Source organism: Copadichromis virginalis, linkage group LG1 (genome assembly GCF_057382275.1).
Source record: "Copadichromis virginalis isolate Kocher_CV1m ecotype Utaka linkage group LG1, C_Virginalis_male_GT1.1, whole genome shotgun sequence".
Taxonomy (NCBI): domain Eukaryota; kingdom Metazoa; phylum Chordata; class Actinopteri; order Cichliformes; family Cichlidae; genus Copadichromis; species Copadichromis virginalis.
Genome location: NC_140618.1, coordinates 12,227,956 through 12,243,094, shown reverse-complemented (window position 1 = coordinate 12,243,094; position 15,139 = coordinate 12,227,956). Strand labels below are relative to the sequence as shown.

The 15,139-nt window shown below is 37.4% G+C and overlaps 1 protein-coding gene across 1 annotated transcript in view; it reads right to left on the bottom strand.

Annotated features, from left to right (window-relative positions):
* Nucleotides 1-5,995: 5,995 nt before the first annotated feature.
* The window catches only part of igdcc4 (immunoglobulin superfamily, DCC subclass, member 4), a 53,671-nt gene continuing 44,527 nt past the window's right edge, over nt 5,996-15,139 (bottom strand). Inside the window, exons 11-20 of the mRNA XM_085451072.1 lie at nt 14,562-14,774; nt 14,197-14,295; nt 13,853-14,039; nt 12,613-12,740; nt 9,999-10,169; nt 9,737-9,865; nt 8,501-8,603; nt 8,215-8,395; nt 7,859-7,987; nt 5,996-7,139 (exon numbers count right to left, since the gene is read on the bottom strand). Of these exons, the coding sequence (XP_085307198.1) occupies nt 6,621-7,139; nt 7,859-7,987; nt 8,215-8,395; nt 8,501-8,603; nt 9,737-9,865; nt 9,999-10,169; nt 12,613-12,740; nt 13,853-14,039; nt 14,197-14,295; nt 14,562-14,774 (1,859 nt within the window). The 3' untranslated portion in view covers nt 5,996-6,620. The remainder of the gene's footprint in view (nt 7,140-7,858; nt 7,988-8,214; nt 8,396-8,500; nt 8,604-9,736; nt 9,866-9,998; nt 10,170-12,612; nt 12,741-13,852; nt 14,040-14,196; nt 14,296-14,561; nt 14,775-15,139) is intronic.

Here is a 15,139-nt window from a genome sequence, read left to right as displayed (position 1 = left end):
TCCTACATCAGTGTATCTAGTTTTGCTTTCCCTCGTCTCATTATTTCTGATTAGTCCCAGCTGTGTTTCCTCCTGGTCCCCATCCCCTCATGATCCTACCTGTGTATCTTAGTCCTCAGTCTTTCCCCTGTCGTTTCGTACCCTCTCCGTGTTGTGTTTTGTCCCCTTAGTGTTCTAGATTCATTCTAGTTCATGTTTCTTAGTTTCTTGAGTCTAGTTTAATTCTAGTTTCCATGTTCAAGGTTTTGGTTTGTTTTTGTGAGTTTATTTTGTGGAAAGTTCTCCCAGCAATAAAGGCTGTTGCTTTAAGTTAATCCTTCAGTCTCTGAGTCCTGTGTTTGAGTCCTACATTCTGCCTGCCACAGCACACAACATGACAGACACATGTCTATAAGTTTAACTCCATTTAAATACTAAGCTAAATCCAAAAGGTTTCTTGATAGATTAGCATAAAGAATTACAGGTGGGCCACCTGCTTCATGTCAAGATTTTTTAAAAAAATCCACTCTATTACGGCACCTCATAATTATTGAATGTTAAAACTCTTTAGGGGACTTTTAAAAAAAAAAGGAAAAAAAAGGATATGTCCTGTCAGCTAAACAAATTGGCAGTAGCAGTAGCTTTGAAAGTGTTGCTTTCAGATTTCTTTTGCTGTTATAAGTGTACTACTGTACCTAGTATAAAAAAAGTAGATGTTTTTTTAATGCATTTGTTCTGAACAGACATTTTAGTATTGTTAATTAGCTACATCCTTATTCACATAGTCATCTGCTGAGCTTATTTTTTACATCTCTCAAACATTAGGAGATAGGATAAATTTTAACCTCTGAGTGTAACACATGCTCACATGCTGCGAGCTCCCCTAATTTCTTAAAAGTCATTTTACAGAATGCAAATGCCAGAAATAGAAATCAGACAGAGTAAAATTGACTGACAAAAGTTATAGGAAAAAAAATCCTTATGCAATTTGGCATAGACACAGAATCACACTGAGTGTTGTTTATATATGTATTTTTTTAAATGTTTATTTACAGAAGAGAAGTCCTCACAGTTGCTGTGAGTTTCGACATTTTCACATATGGTAACACAGCGGAAATATTTCTACAAACCACAAGTAATACCTATTCTGTGACTGATTCCTTTGAAATAGCAATGCATCTATCACATGGCCAGCATCACCATGACTAACACTGAGTAATCCATCTCTTGTTTTACACACTAAGAAAATTGCACTTCTAGAAATGTAAAGATGACAGACCAGATTTGCTCGTGGCCAAAGATGAAATGCTAATCTATTAAGTGCTCCTACAATTTGCTTCTACATTAGCATATGCGATTAATGACATTTTGCTCGACACGCAATGATTACAAAGGTGTCTGAGTAGCTGCAGAGCATCGCTGGTGGCACATGACTATAGTCTGTGCATACATAATAAAAGAGGCAGAACTGGGTGGGTAAACACAAAACTAGAGATAATGTACCACAAAAAAAGTACAACATTGTGACATCACTGGACAAAGCAGCTCACCACAAAGCACCAGAACGTACAAAGAAAAGCTAGAGATAGAAATGCACTGAGTGATTTGTACAAAACAACGTATCATCTGTGCATAAGATTTTCCTTGATTTAATTCCCAAAAAGACAAAATGAGGCTTTGTTTGACAACACATGACACGTATCTGAATTGAATATGCAGGCATGATCCTTTTATGCAAAGATGGGAGACCTGAGTTGAGAAGAGACTTTTATTTCTATAGAAATCTGTCTGCACTGAGAGGTATAACCTGCCTCAGGAGGGGTTCTCTTTAGCCCTTCTCCCTAGGAAAAAAAATACTTTAGTTTACAGTTTAGCAGATTTAGTCATTTTTTTTTCCTTTTTTATGATTTTTGCCTTTAAACTTTTAGAAAATCTTGGTAATTACTCATATTGCCAAATAATAAACAACATTTGAATGGTTTCCTTTAATCCCTCCTCTCATGTGTTGAACTCCTCAGTGCAGGACTAGACAATCCAAGTCACTATAATGAGTAAAAACTCACACTGAGGTAAAATGAATCACAAGTCCCATCCTCTGTGAAAACACTTGGCTAACAAAACAACAGTATTCTTACCTTTAATGTTCTACTTGTTTACAAAATGTGCAGTATCAAGAGACTGATCAGAATCAAATGAAGTTACCAACATGAGGTATAGTGTTTTAATTAACCCTTACAAAAAGAAGACGAAATCAACATAATTATCAAAGTAATTATCTTCTCTACAAAATGAGAGAATGAGTCAATTTTTCTTTAGAAATGTGATTGTTCTAGCCAACAAAAAGGTGTACAAAGAAACCAAGGTTTTATACATATACTCAAAAGAGTGGCTAATAGTGTTAACAGAGCTCCTATTAGGAGAGTATACATCATTTATGCTGCAGGCAGGGTTATGCTAATCGCCATTTCATATCCTCTGTCACCTCCACACACCATAATAATTCACTACTGCATCAAGACTTAATACATAAGTGGGGGGGGGCATTAAACTATGTCTACCTAAGATTTTGGCAACTGCAACGTCATGAAATTAAATTCCTTCATGGTGGATCTGATGGTGTCTTTACTTGATTAACTCCCAAGCACAAACTAACTAATTTTCAATTGTTTTAAATTGTCCATGACAAAAAATGGTGCATTGGTATAGAGAATATACCATCTCTATGGCTACACTTTATGTGCAGTGACAATAGAGTCTGAAAGAACAGCACCTACATTCAGTGCAGTGTTTTGAAAATGAAAATGATAGTTGTGAGCTTCATTAAATCTTTGCTCATAAGATTTTTTTTTGTCATTGTACGTTTTCACTGTGATTTTCTAACATTGCCTTGATTCAGTGATTTCCATCCAAACACAAAGCTTATCCAAACAGAAGTTGCACATTATGAGTGAATTAGTACTTCTTTTCTGAGCATGGCTCATCATGGCTGACTTGGACTGAGAGAGGTATGCTGAAGATATCAAACTGGAATGCTTTTGAGAATGTTTCTGCCAGTATTCAGGACATACATGCCTTTTAAGGATACCTACTTAGAGTAGGCGCTAAGTAGAGATCAGTAACAGTGAATTTCGCGTGTAAAATAAAATTTAAAAAAAGTTGGTGCTTTGCTTTAACTTTTATAAAAGGCAAATCTTAAAGCACGAGTCAGAAAGCTGTGGCTGCATTGTTCACTAAACCTTTAAATTGTATATCATAGCAGGTATGCTACTTTACTAGCAAAAGGAAACCTGCTTGGAAATCACTGTTTGGAAAATGGTCACATGTAAAACATGCTTACCAGTTTAGACTTGTGTGCACAATAGTGCAGCAGCAATTTTTTACCATGTGAGCATTTGGTTGATTTGCCTTCTATGGACCACTTAAGTGGGTTAGACAAACCTTAAACTGAGTGCCAGACCTTTTTAATGTGGCATTTTGAAGATGTGTAATAATAATTTCTGTAACTGGCAGTGAATCATCCAGATGCAACAAATATCACTTTCTTTCTTAATTAATTTCCAATCAATGTTTCACACAGGGTTTCCACACATTCATTTCTGTCTGTAAATGACTGCTATTGTATGTGAAAAATAAATAAATAAATAAATGGCAGTCATACTTTGATGTTGGGTAGATAAAGGTCAAGGCAAAAAAATTTTTTGAGAAATTTTGGCAAGGAAAGCATTTTTAGCAGGAACACTGAACACACTGAGCTTTTTTCATTAATGTCAACAAACAACAATTTACATTTCTGCTGCTGAAGTATTTGAGCTCCTTTATCACTGCTAGAAAAACAACCTGAGAGAAGATGAGACATCATAAACAGGGCTTGACTCAATGCTAAGATTATATTTTGAGATAGATGACATTATTATTACTGCTCACAAGCTCTGCGGACCTGCTATTGTTTTAGAGTTGAATCTACAGAAAAAAAAAGAAAAAAAAAAAAGAAAAGTCCCCCCAGAACAGTATTATCATTTTAAAAACTCTCTTTTTGAAGTGAAGCACCTGATAAAGCCTTTTGAAAATGTAAGTTGTAAAAGGTATGCAAAGACTTGAGCCATCTGTAGCTATGAATTACTTTGTCTGATGAGTAATGAGTGTCGCACGTCCTTGTCATCATGCACTAAGTATCCAGGCCAGAACTCTTATTATACATTAGTGACCTGAAGCAGGCAAGAAAAAAACCCAATTTGATAGCCTGCTTCAAGTATTTTCACAATTTTACCTTATATTTAGGGCAACTTGAATTCAAAAAAGTCATAATCCAACATTTTGTTTATCATTAGAACCCAATAAAAACCCTAACATTGGATTGAATGACCGGATTACAGAAACTGGTAGAACGTTCCTGTATTTGGTTCTACTTTGACTGGAAGTATAGTTCTGAAACCACATGCCACTGGGTGGATGAGTTTCAGATGCATCACATCAAAGCCATAGGGTTATGTATTTTTTTTTTTCAGTAGAGCAATGTTGCAGGAAAGGGTAACTTTACACTGACAGACACAATCTATTTGAAATCTGAGAGGAAGCTGCAACGCACTAAAGAGACATAATTTCCAGTTTGAAATAACACATACAGTCACTGCAGGATGATTATTCCTTCAAATATTAAATGCTGTAAAATCAGACAAGTTAAGAATAAGATCTCAAAAGGTGCTAGTTACATAAAACTACTTAAATCACACTGGAAACCGTCCTGAAAATAAATGAGGTAGTGCTGTTGATAAGAAGTAGGGATGCACCAGTCTCTACCCTCCTTGAACCGATGCTGAATCACTGCTTGTAATATGAACGTTTTAATTTTGAAAATGACTGATTGAATATAAAAGGAACAATTTCAAAGATAAAAAAAACCCATTAAAAAATGGATCCCATATAGTGCTGAACAAATTTATTAGATGACCTGTCATAAAAACAAGAAAACAGAAATATTTTAGAAGTCTGTTAAATACACATTGAAAACTAAATATATAATTTTTGTATTTTTATACCCAAATGTCGACCAGCTCACTGAACATCTCTGAGAAATCAGAAATTTATAAAGCATATTATAACATCCAACCACTAAAACTATTTTTTTGTGTTCATGAAGGCTAGATAACTGTAATTTGGCTTTACTATTCTTCAGCTTGTTTTTTTTGTATAATAGTAAATTTGAAAATTCATTGCTAACAACAATATTTATAATTTAACATAAGAAATATGATTTCAATTAGAGATTGTACATACTGTCCGTTACAGAAAAAAAAGATTTGGGTAGGTATCAGTACTGTTAGTCAGGTTCAGCAATGGCATAAACCACACTTTTGGCTGACTAATAAATTTGTTAAGCACTGTATATTTTTTCCTTCCTTTCTAGCTGATCTTGTTGATGTCTGTCAAAATCAATGCAAAGAGTTGTGGACATTTTGAGTCAGGCAGAATCAAGTCAAATACACTATATACTTTGAATTGTGGCAAGTATTTCATATTAAAAATACATTTACAGAGGGGGAAAAAGTATCTTGACACAATGGCACAGTATCTTGACAATAGTAGGGACAATGGTGCATCCCCATTTAGGAGCTAAAGAAAGGAGAGTGGACTACAGATGTACAGTTGTAACACCTCCTCTAGTACTCCCATCAACACAAACCAATACCAAAATAAACATCTAAATACTATAATTCCATAAATGACATATAAAAACCAAAAGAAAACATGTTTTACTTTTCAATTGTCCCTGGATTACAAAATCACACCACAGGGATATATGGCATTTTGGAAAAGAATACTTCACGTTCCACATCTGTATACTTCATATGTTTCCAATTGACATTTTTTGTACTTGGACTCAATGTAATATTTAGAAATATACAGAGGTTATAAATGCACCTAGAATAATTAGGCACCTAAGACCCCCACATTCCAGTCATGAAATGTATCTAAATGTGTGTTTACACATGACTGTTTGAATTTTACATGCAATTAGCGAGGTTTTTAGCTTTCTGTGTGTTTGTATGTGTGTGTATGTGTGTGTGTGTGTGTGTGGCTGTGGACCCTGAGACAGCAGGTGGCTGGAGAGAGGCACAGGTGTTCTGCACTTGCAGAGTGTGAAGATACTCTTTAAGGCTTATTCCTAAGTGCCACACTAAAGTAGCATCCACACTACCAAACCCAGGGAGACCCTGTGCTTCCAATCCATTCATCAGTGATGATAACCTGTCCAAGCACTCACTCACGGAAAATTCCTGGCCTTTTCTCATTCCTGAGTGGAACAGAGCCATTTACGACACAGTGAGAAATACCTTCTCCAATTCATGTCCGTCTGCTTGGTTAAATCTTTTTCCTTCCTATGGATAGGAAAGACCCAGAGGAAACTGTGGTTGCAATGATAGAGAATGCATACCCATATACAGTACTCTACCACTAAAAATATACCGTATATGTTTACTCTATATACACAAGTATGAAACAATGGATTCAAAGTACCTATAAAACTTTGCAAGGAAGAGAAAGAAAGCTAATAATGAGGTGCATAAAAATAATCCTTGGGGTTTTTTTTCCTGGGTACATAAAAGAAAATCCATATGGGGTTGATGCCCTGCATGCAGAGGCTATGGGCACAGATAACTGTGTGCTGCTGAGGTAGAGTGGACAAGTCCGGTGCTGACAAAGGGGGAAGGGGACAGGCCAGGAGAGATGGCTTTCCCTGCTGCAGATGGACAGTGTCTAGAGTCCCCATTTTCCAGACGCTCTGACCTCAGCACAATCTTAGGAGAATGGAAACCATTGGTTAGACCCATTTCCTGATGTGGTGCTGTGTCTGCAGTCAGCTGGTGTCCTGTATCTTCAATTTCCCCATTGTAAGTAGCCACCAGCTTTACTGAGGGAAGATTTGAGGAGCTTTGGGATAGTGACAGTTTTTCTAGATGTTCCTCTTCTTCTTGCGAACTCGGCTGGCTCAAAGAGGAATACTTTTCCTCTGACAATGAGGGTCCCAAGGTGGTGTTAGAATCTGTGTTTTGATAGCCCTCCTCTTCTTTCTCCCTCCCTGTGTCCAAAAGCTCAGAATGAACAATGACTTCTGCCTCAACCTGGTTACTGCACATGGATGTACTCAAATTATCTTCTTCCTGCAATGAAACAGTGTCACTGTTACATGAGATTTTCTTTTTATTAGTTTATCACCCCGAACAAATGAATTCTCTGACAGTTCTTCATTTGTTCATTTACCCACAATGCCTGTGCTAATGTAGGATGTTACTTTTCTTAGCATACCCAGCTAACTAGCTTCATCAGCTAAAAACAAAGTACTTAACTAACTACATTTAATAAACAAATTATTAATGTTGGAATTAACTAGCGCTGAGATTAAATGCAAAAAATATGCTTTTTTCCCCTCTTTTTTTATAGCTCAAAGAGGTGAATATGCTGCCCTGGTGATGTGCAACTTGGGACATAGTCTTTGAAAACAATATTTTACTTTATAAAAACAATATTATCTACTGTTTAAAGCCATCCAATGCACATTAAAGTCCTCATTTAGAGACTGGATGCATTAAAAAGTCAATTGTCGCAGCTAAATTTAGCTTAATTAGCCTGATGTTTATGATAGCATCTGGCAGTGAAAATAATGATTTCAGGTGGTAAAATCAATCACCAGTTACAAATTTTGTTAACCTCATTCTGAAATGTATTATTCGTTGATTTAAAAGTTTAATAGGGTGTAAGCATGAAAGATTTAGCAACATGTGATGTGCGGCTGGGTTTAGAAATACAGTTGGAGAAAGTCTTTGAGAGAACAGTTGTTGCCTTATATACAATGTAAGTCATATTTTGTTCAATAAATTACCATGCCATTATCAGTGATTAGCATGTTGAGAGCTCCATTCACGAGTGTTGGAGAATCTTCTATTAGGGTGTCTTTGTATCTTGTGATTCTGTTGGCCCAGTTATGGCTTACAGAGCCGTTCCAGGCAGCCTATAAAATGAACAACATAGTTGAAACACCAGAATCAGTATTTTCCCTCAACAAAATGTGAGAGTTATAAAGAAAAAAAATGAAAAAAGGGGAAAGTTTCTATATATACAACACATAGAGAGAAAATATCCAATGCCCATCTAAAAATAAACTTTCCCCTTGAAGATGTAGACCTTGGGTTCAGGTGCAAGGGCATCACCTTCCCCATTCAATGGATTATCACTTGCCATCAGACTCTGCTCTTCTGGGGCCTCTGCTGGCGGTTGACCAGACTCTTGGCTACCTGCTGGCATCAATGTCTCCAACTCATAGCTGTTGCTGCACTCTGGTATGTTGGAGGGAATGGGGCAGCCTCCTCTCTTATACTGAGGTATCACAGCTGTAGAGTCCAGAACCCCAGATAGCTCCCTATTTAGAGCAAACATTAACACACAGATACATTCTATTTTACGTGTCCTTTTGTTCATAAGCAGTAAAACAAGTAAGCCACTGTATGAGTGCTAAAACTCATACCTGGATTTGCTGTTACGAAAGCTGAAACACATGCAAAGGAGGATGCATATCAGTCCTAGGCACACACCCACTATAATGCCTGTCACTGCATGGATGTCCAGCTCTGTTAAAAATTGAGATAACATGGAAATAGAAAAAAAATCTATTAGTATAAACAACAGGGCTTTTTTGCTCTTCCAGATATACTGACTATAACTTTTGATATTTGATCTGCTACCTGAGATTCATGAATTGTACAAAAATACTATTATTTGTAAAACTTGTGCAGGTCTGTTATATAAGGCCTGCTAAAATGCACTGATTTCTTCAGGTAAGTCAAGCTTATAGCAGCAAAGCGATGGGCAACATTTAAGAGCAGACCTTCATTAAAATGAATTTATGCTGCGTGTTTTTGGCAGTTTAGATTAGAAGAGGAGAGGAAACAGATGGCAGGAGTTCTCTTTCCCAGCCGACTAGCTACCTGAGTCCCACTTCCACTGCTATTTGCAAACACTATTAAAGCCCATATGAACAAAAAAAAACTGTTACTCTACCTTTCTTTATTAGGACAATTGCCTGAAAAGAAAAAACAAAACAAAAAAGCATTTTGCTGCTTCTAGCACTGATAAAAATATTCCAGATACCATGTCCTCAGCATAACTCCTAACTCGTGCTTTAATCCTTAATAGTTCTTGGGGAAGTTAATGGCTCTGTGTTTAAAGAAAAGCAGGGCATTTAATAATTACGAAAGCTAAAACGCTGACTGATGGAATTAAAAAGTATGTAGTGAGACTGCAAGCCTAATCACAAATTGACATGAGAGTAAAGAAAGTACATTCATAGCAAATTCTGTTATGTACACAAAGCAGTAATTGAAAATTAACCCTGGGGTCACTGATGAAGCCACCCTTTGATATCTGACATTTTAATATATTTAAGATGCAGACTAGGAGAAGAGAAATAACAAGCTTATGGAAAGCTAGTCTTTCTCTGCCAGCTGAGACAAATTACTTATTTTAATTAGAAGGACTATGTGCATATACAGGAAGTGTGAGACTATCATTAAGAGTGTATGTGTGCTTGTAACACAGCGAGAAAGATTAGAAAACAAAACAGAGGAAACCGGTAACTTCTGCTTTCCCACAGGACTATATAAAACGACATTAAATCTTTTACAGTACCATGAAAATAATGCATTTTCATGGTTTGCAAAACTGCAGTTTTATATAACCCATATAACCTCTGCTTGACACATACCTTGATGGCTTGTGTGAACTTCCTTTATAGGTGAGTAAGGCCCTGGCCCCACCTCAGTAGATGCCCCCACCTTAAAAAAATATCTAGTGCCACTGGCCAATCCCTGGACCTCTACACTGGTAATACTCCCTGTGAGAGAGAAAACAAATCTTAAAAAAGGCAAAATAATGTGTTCTCTCATAGAGAGAGCAAATATTACTGTAAATATAAAAATAAAATATACATTTAATGCTGTTTATGTGTCGTGAAAAGAAACACCCACCATCCTGGGAGACGTTCTTCCATAAATGCTCTGGCTCACTGAGGTTGCCACTGTACAAAATCCAGTAGCTGATGATGATACCATTAGGCTCCAGTGGAGGGTGCCAGCTCACCAGCACCGACGAGGAGTCCAGCGTAGTCAGCTGCAGCTCCTCGGGAGGTGTGGAAGGCCCTGGAGGGGAAGGGAGGGTCAGGTCAGTAATTAGAGCCCAGAAATGAGGCCTCACAGCTGGAGAATGTATATTGTCATTGTGGGGGATTTGATATTTGTGTGACAACCATCTGTGTCCTCATGTCCCTACCACCTGGGTACAGGAGAGAGGGACGTGCAGGGCAATAGGAGAAAGGACAAGGGGCCCAGGTGATCACACACAGTAGTGGAGAGCATGATGGGGTTACTGGTGTCAATGTTATTATTAAAAGTGGCCCACTCAGCACTTATCACTCACATCTGGGAGAGAAGTTGTTGGCCAGAGTGAGAGCTACTACTACACTTGGGTGTTTTATTAGAGCTGTCAGTCATTATCACCGCCTGCTTATTTCTATGTTTGCAAACCACTAGCCAGCCAACATGCTGATTTTTACATGAATGAGCACACACTCACTTGCATCCACAAGCGCACACCTTCATACCCATAAGCTGCACCATCTGAGGATGAACTGCATACAATTACCTTGCTAGCTGGAGAAGAACATTGACACAATTTAATAAAACTGGCATAATAATCATAAGTTAATCCAACAAAAAGCTCAACTTTTATAAAGGGGTGTGTTGGTACAGTCATATGAAAAAAGTGCACTATTTTTCAGTTCTGTGTTTTTGTTTATCAGGACACAGAAAAAAAACCATCTGGTCCTTAGCAGGTTCTAAAATTATTTAAACATGACCTGAAAGATGAATGACAACACGTAACATAATACACCAAGGCAATATCATCATTATGCTATAATGATCGGAGCATATATGCATGCATGTTTGTATGTTCCCCATCTCCTCCAAGATAGGTGGATCAGTCTTGATGAAACTTTGCATAAGCCTTCCCTAGGACATGTTATATACAAATATTTTAAACAAATCCTGCAATCGTACGTATTTGTACATTTGAAGGCTCAATTAAACACTAAATGAAATGTCATAATATATAATAGTATGGCACAATATAACATATTGGCATCAAACAATAATGATCGTAGGGTATGTATGTTTGTTTGTATAGGTTTGCTAGCAGAAGCAGTGTGTGAGGTGCACCCTTGCTGCTAATCAAACACACTTGATTAGCAGCACCTGGTTGCTACTGATGATCAGTCAGCAAGTGTAAGTATAAAAGCAGGGGTTTTAGTAGTTTCCTACTAAGATAGTGCCTTTTGGAATATGTTTAAATCAAAAGGTTAAATCTTGCACATTTTCATTATGTTATTTTCTTTAGATGCAATTTTTAAATTATTATTATTTAGAGGTAATTCTGAATATTTCTTGACTTTTGCTGCTGTAGCAAACAGTAAATAATGTCCAAAAAGGTAAAAGAAAAATATGAACAGATTTCTGTTTATGCACAGCAAATAATGCACACCATTATATCTATAGCACACCAAACCGAGCATATCTTTACAAAACCTTTGTCAAATGTTAGGCCGTCTGCCAGCTAAAACCTGGCTGAAAAGGGACATCACAGGTCAATCTGCAAATCTACAACAGGATTGCAAAAACATAAGGTGCAGCAAGTTTCTGTTAAAGTCATGACCTCAATCAGATTGAAATGCTGTGGCAAGACCTTAAGCCGTGCATAAATATATTCTCACAAACCTTAAAGAACTGAAGCAACAGTGTAAAGAAGAGTGGGCCAAAATTCCTCCGCAACAATGTGAGAGACTGATTAGTTTAAACAGTAAATAATTACTTCAAGTTACTTGAATTTATTGTTGCTAAAGGTGGTTTTAAACGTTACTGAACCATGGAGTGTACTTAGTTTATCATACACTGCTTCTGCATTTTGGCTGACATCATGTAGTATGTCATGTGTTGTTCATCTGAGGTTGTGTTTAAATCATTTTAAAGGGCTAGATTTTTGTTTTAAATTCTGCTCTCATGTGTAAAACCTTAGAAATGAATGAGAGTGAACTTCGTCTGCCACCTGTAAAAGGGTAGGAAGGAGATTTTATAACTCTATTTTGAGATGAATTTATTACGGAGGGCTTAAAATATACACAATTCCTTTTTTTTATTTGCCCACTTAAAAGAAAGAAAGAAATATTGTAGTTTCCTTGTCATGTACTCTCTATTTCTGCAGGAAACAGGGTCCCACACATTGATATGCATTTAAAAGCACATTTTCTCTTTTGGCTCAGAGTAGTTCTTCATGAGATGTTAAGGTTAAGTGACTTACTCAAGTGGACCGCAAACAATATGAAAGAAAGGATTTTTCATTTCTCTGCTTCACATACATGAAAGAAGACCTGATGGCTGGAGGATTCACTTGAAGTGCATATTTAATATGAGTTCTTGAACCAAATATGTGTCAAGAACCATCTACAGTAGATTTAGTGCTTGTTTTTTTTTCATCAACAGCATACAGAAAACCAACTCTGAAATATCCAGGTTGAAGCTGAAAACTTACGGTCAGTGAGAGTGGACTCTTCCACAGTGCCGCTAAAGGGTCCTACCACATTTGCTCCATTAGACTGCACTGCCAGCTCATAGCGAGTGAAGGGTTTCAGTGCCCCAAGCAAAATCTCTTGTGCAGAGCTGGAATATACAAAGATGAGAGTCCTGAATAGGTAGTAGTATAGGTTATGTCGAAATCACATGGAAAAACACACATGTGCTGTCTTAAATGACAGTGGTCTTCTGCTACAACAGCAGAAGACCACACCAGGTGTCACTCCTGCCTAAGAAGAGGAAACTGAGGATATAATTTGCACAGTCTCACCAAAATTGGACAATAGAAGATTGGACATCTATTGTCTGGTGTGATGAGTTTTTATTTCTGCTGCAACAGAAGATGGTAGGGTCAAAATCTGAAGTAAACAAAAAGATAGTTTGACAATGTCGATAGTTCAGCCTGGCGGAGGCATAATGGCTTCAATCTCATAGTCTACCCGAGTATTGTTGCAGATACTGTTTGTCAATTATTGACCTCAGTGTGCTCATCTTTCGATGGCTACTTCCAGCAGGATAACGTGCCATGCCACAAAGCTCAAATCATTCTGGTCCTGAACATAAGCTCGCTGTACTCAAATGGCCTTCATAGTTACCAACAGACAACCTTTGATATGTGATAGAATGAGAGAGTCTCATCTCACATGTGCACCTGACAAATCTGCAGCAACGATGTGCTGCTATCATGTCAATATAGACGAAAACTTGTAGAAATACATCTAAGAACTTTTAGAATTAAATGTCATATTATTTTTAATATGACATTTAATTATATACTCTGAAGACTGATAATGAAAATACACTGTCTGCTAGTGAATAGAAAACAGTTTCTTTTAAGAAATGAATCCAAGCTGCTCTTAGAAAAGAAAGCAAGCAAACAGGTGTTTTTAAAGCGGTTTTCAAGGGGAGAGGGTTAATCAGTTCAAATACCAAGAGTGTACAAAAAAAACACAGGAATCTGTAATTCTTAGGGCCAATTTCATTCTAACAATATTACATCTCTTGAGGTTATACGTTATTTCTAAAGATGTTTATCTGAGTATTAGAGTTCTTATTAAAGTCCTTTTTATAGTTACTAAGACCACTTTTAAATAGGCTTAGTCAAAGTGACTTTATCAGGATTTGCGCCATTCAGGTGCAATATGGCTTACATATTGCAAACATCATTGAATTTCACATGTGTAGCCTGGTATTCTGACCTGGTGTAATAGGAAACCATGGATGCGTTGGTGGTTCCTGCTGGGCTGCAGCGCACTGTGTAGTCGATGATGTGTACATTGTTGAACCGCGGTTTCTCCCATCGCAGCCAGATGGAAGTAGAGCTGTTGGCTGTGGCTTGGATATTGCTCGGGGGCAATGGAGGTGGTGGCCCAGGCGTTGTTGGTGCTTTAACATGGAAGTGAGCTTTACTTTCTTTGATTCTTGGAAAGTGTAATTTTTGTTTTCTTTTTCATCACACCATAGAGGTGATGAAGGTCAAGACATAAATGTGTTGCATTCATTCATTTATTTGTGCATGTACAGATTCAAAAAGAAGGCTTACGTGCATGAGGCTTTTCTGTCTTTCCCTTCCACACTGCAGCTGCTCCATCTGTCTGTTTATTGAATGCCCATAGCCTCACCTCAAACTGTCGGTCAGGGCCTGATACCAATATACAGGAACAGAAGGAGACACAATGATATTCCTATTATGCACAACTAGAGATCTCTAAGGATGGTGCATGCTAACAACAATGGGCATTTGTGGTGGTACCTGTAGCCAAATGCTCTAACGTGAATGATATTTTTCAAAGAAATGTTGAATTTGTTTTTTGTTTTTTACTTTTCATTTTACTTTTCTGCCAAGGACAGGGGTAAATAAAAAACCCAGCAGTCATCTGCCTTGAATCAAACATTCCAAAAACGTACCCAGCCCAGTGAGGAGATGATATCTAGCCTTCTTACGGAGCCTGATGGTGTGTGTCTGTGTTGTCCTTTCCCCATTGGCCGTCTCTTCAGCCTCGACTTCTCGACAGGACAGCTTGTAACCAGAGACCAACGTGTGATTGGGTGAGGGCTGCCATGTGACATTAAGTGTGTTCACACTGGCTCTAACTTTCAGCTCATTAGGAGCAAAGATCACTTGAAAAAACAAAAAATGAAAAAAAAAAGGAATTAATTCCAGATACATGTATTATTTAAATGAACCATCAGACTTTCATGACAGCTATAATTTCATAAGATGCTTATAGTGCTGCTACCTGATATCCCATGAGTACAGTAGGCAGTTCATCTATTCTGTGTTTTATAGTATAGTGTGAAGTTATGTGAGTTCCAAAACCAGGAGAAAGGAGAGTGAAGGGTGTGCCCATGCATGGATCTAATTACTTAGAGTTGTTAATGTTGTGAGACATGTTACAGAGGGATTTTTCAGTCCAATATTATTTTTCAGGCATCTAATATTATCTATCTGGGACTGTTGTTGATGGCTTATTGGTGCGGCTCTC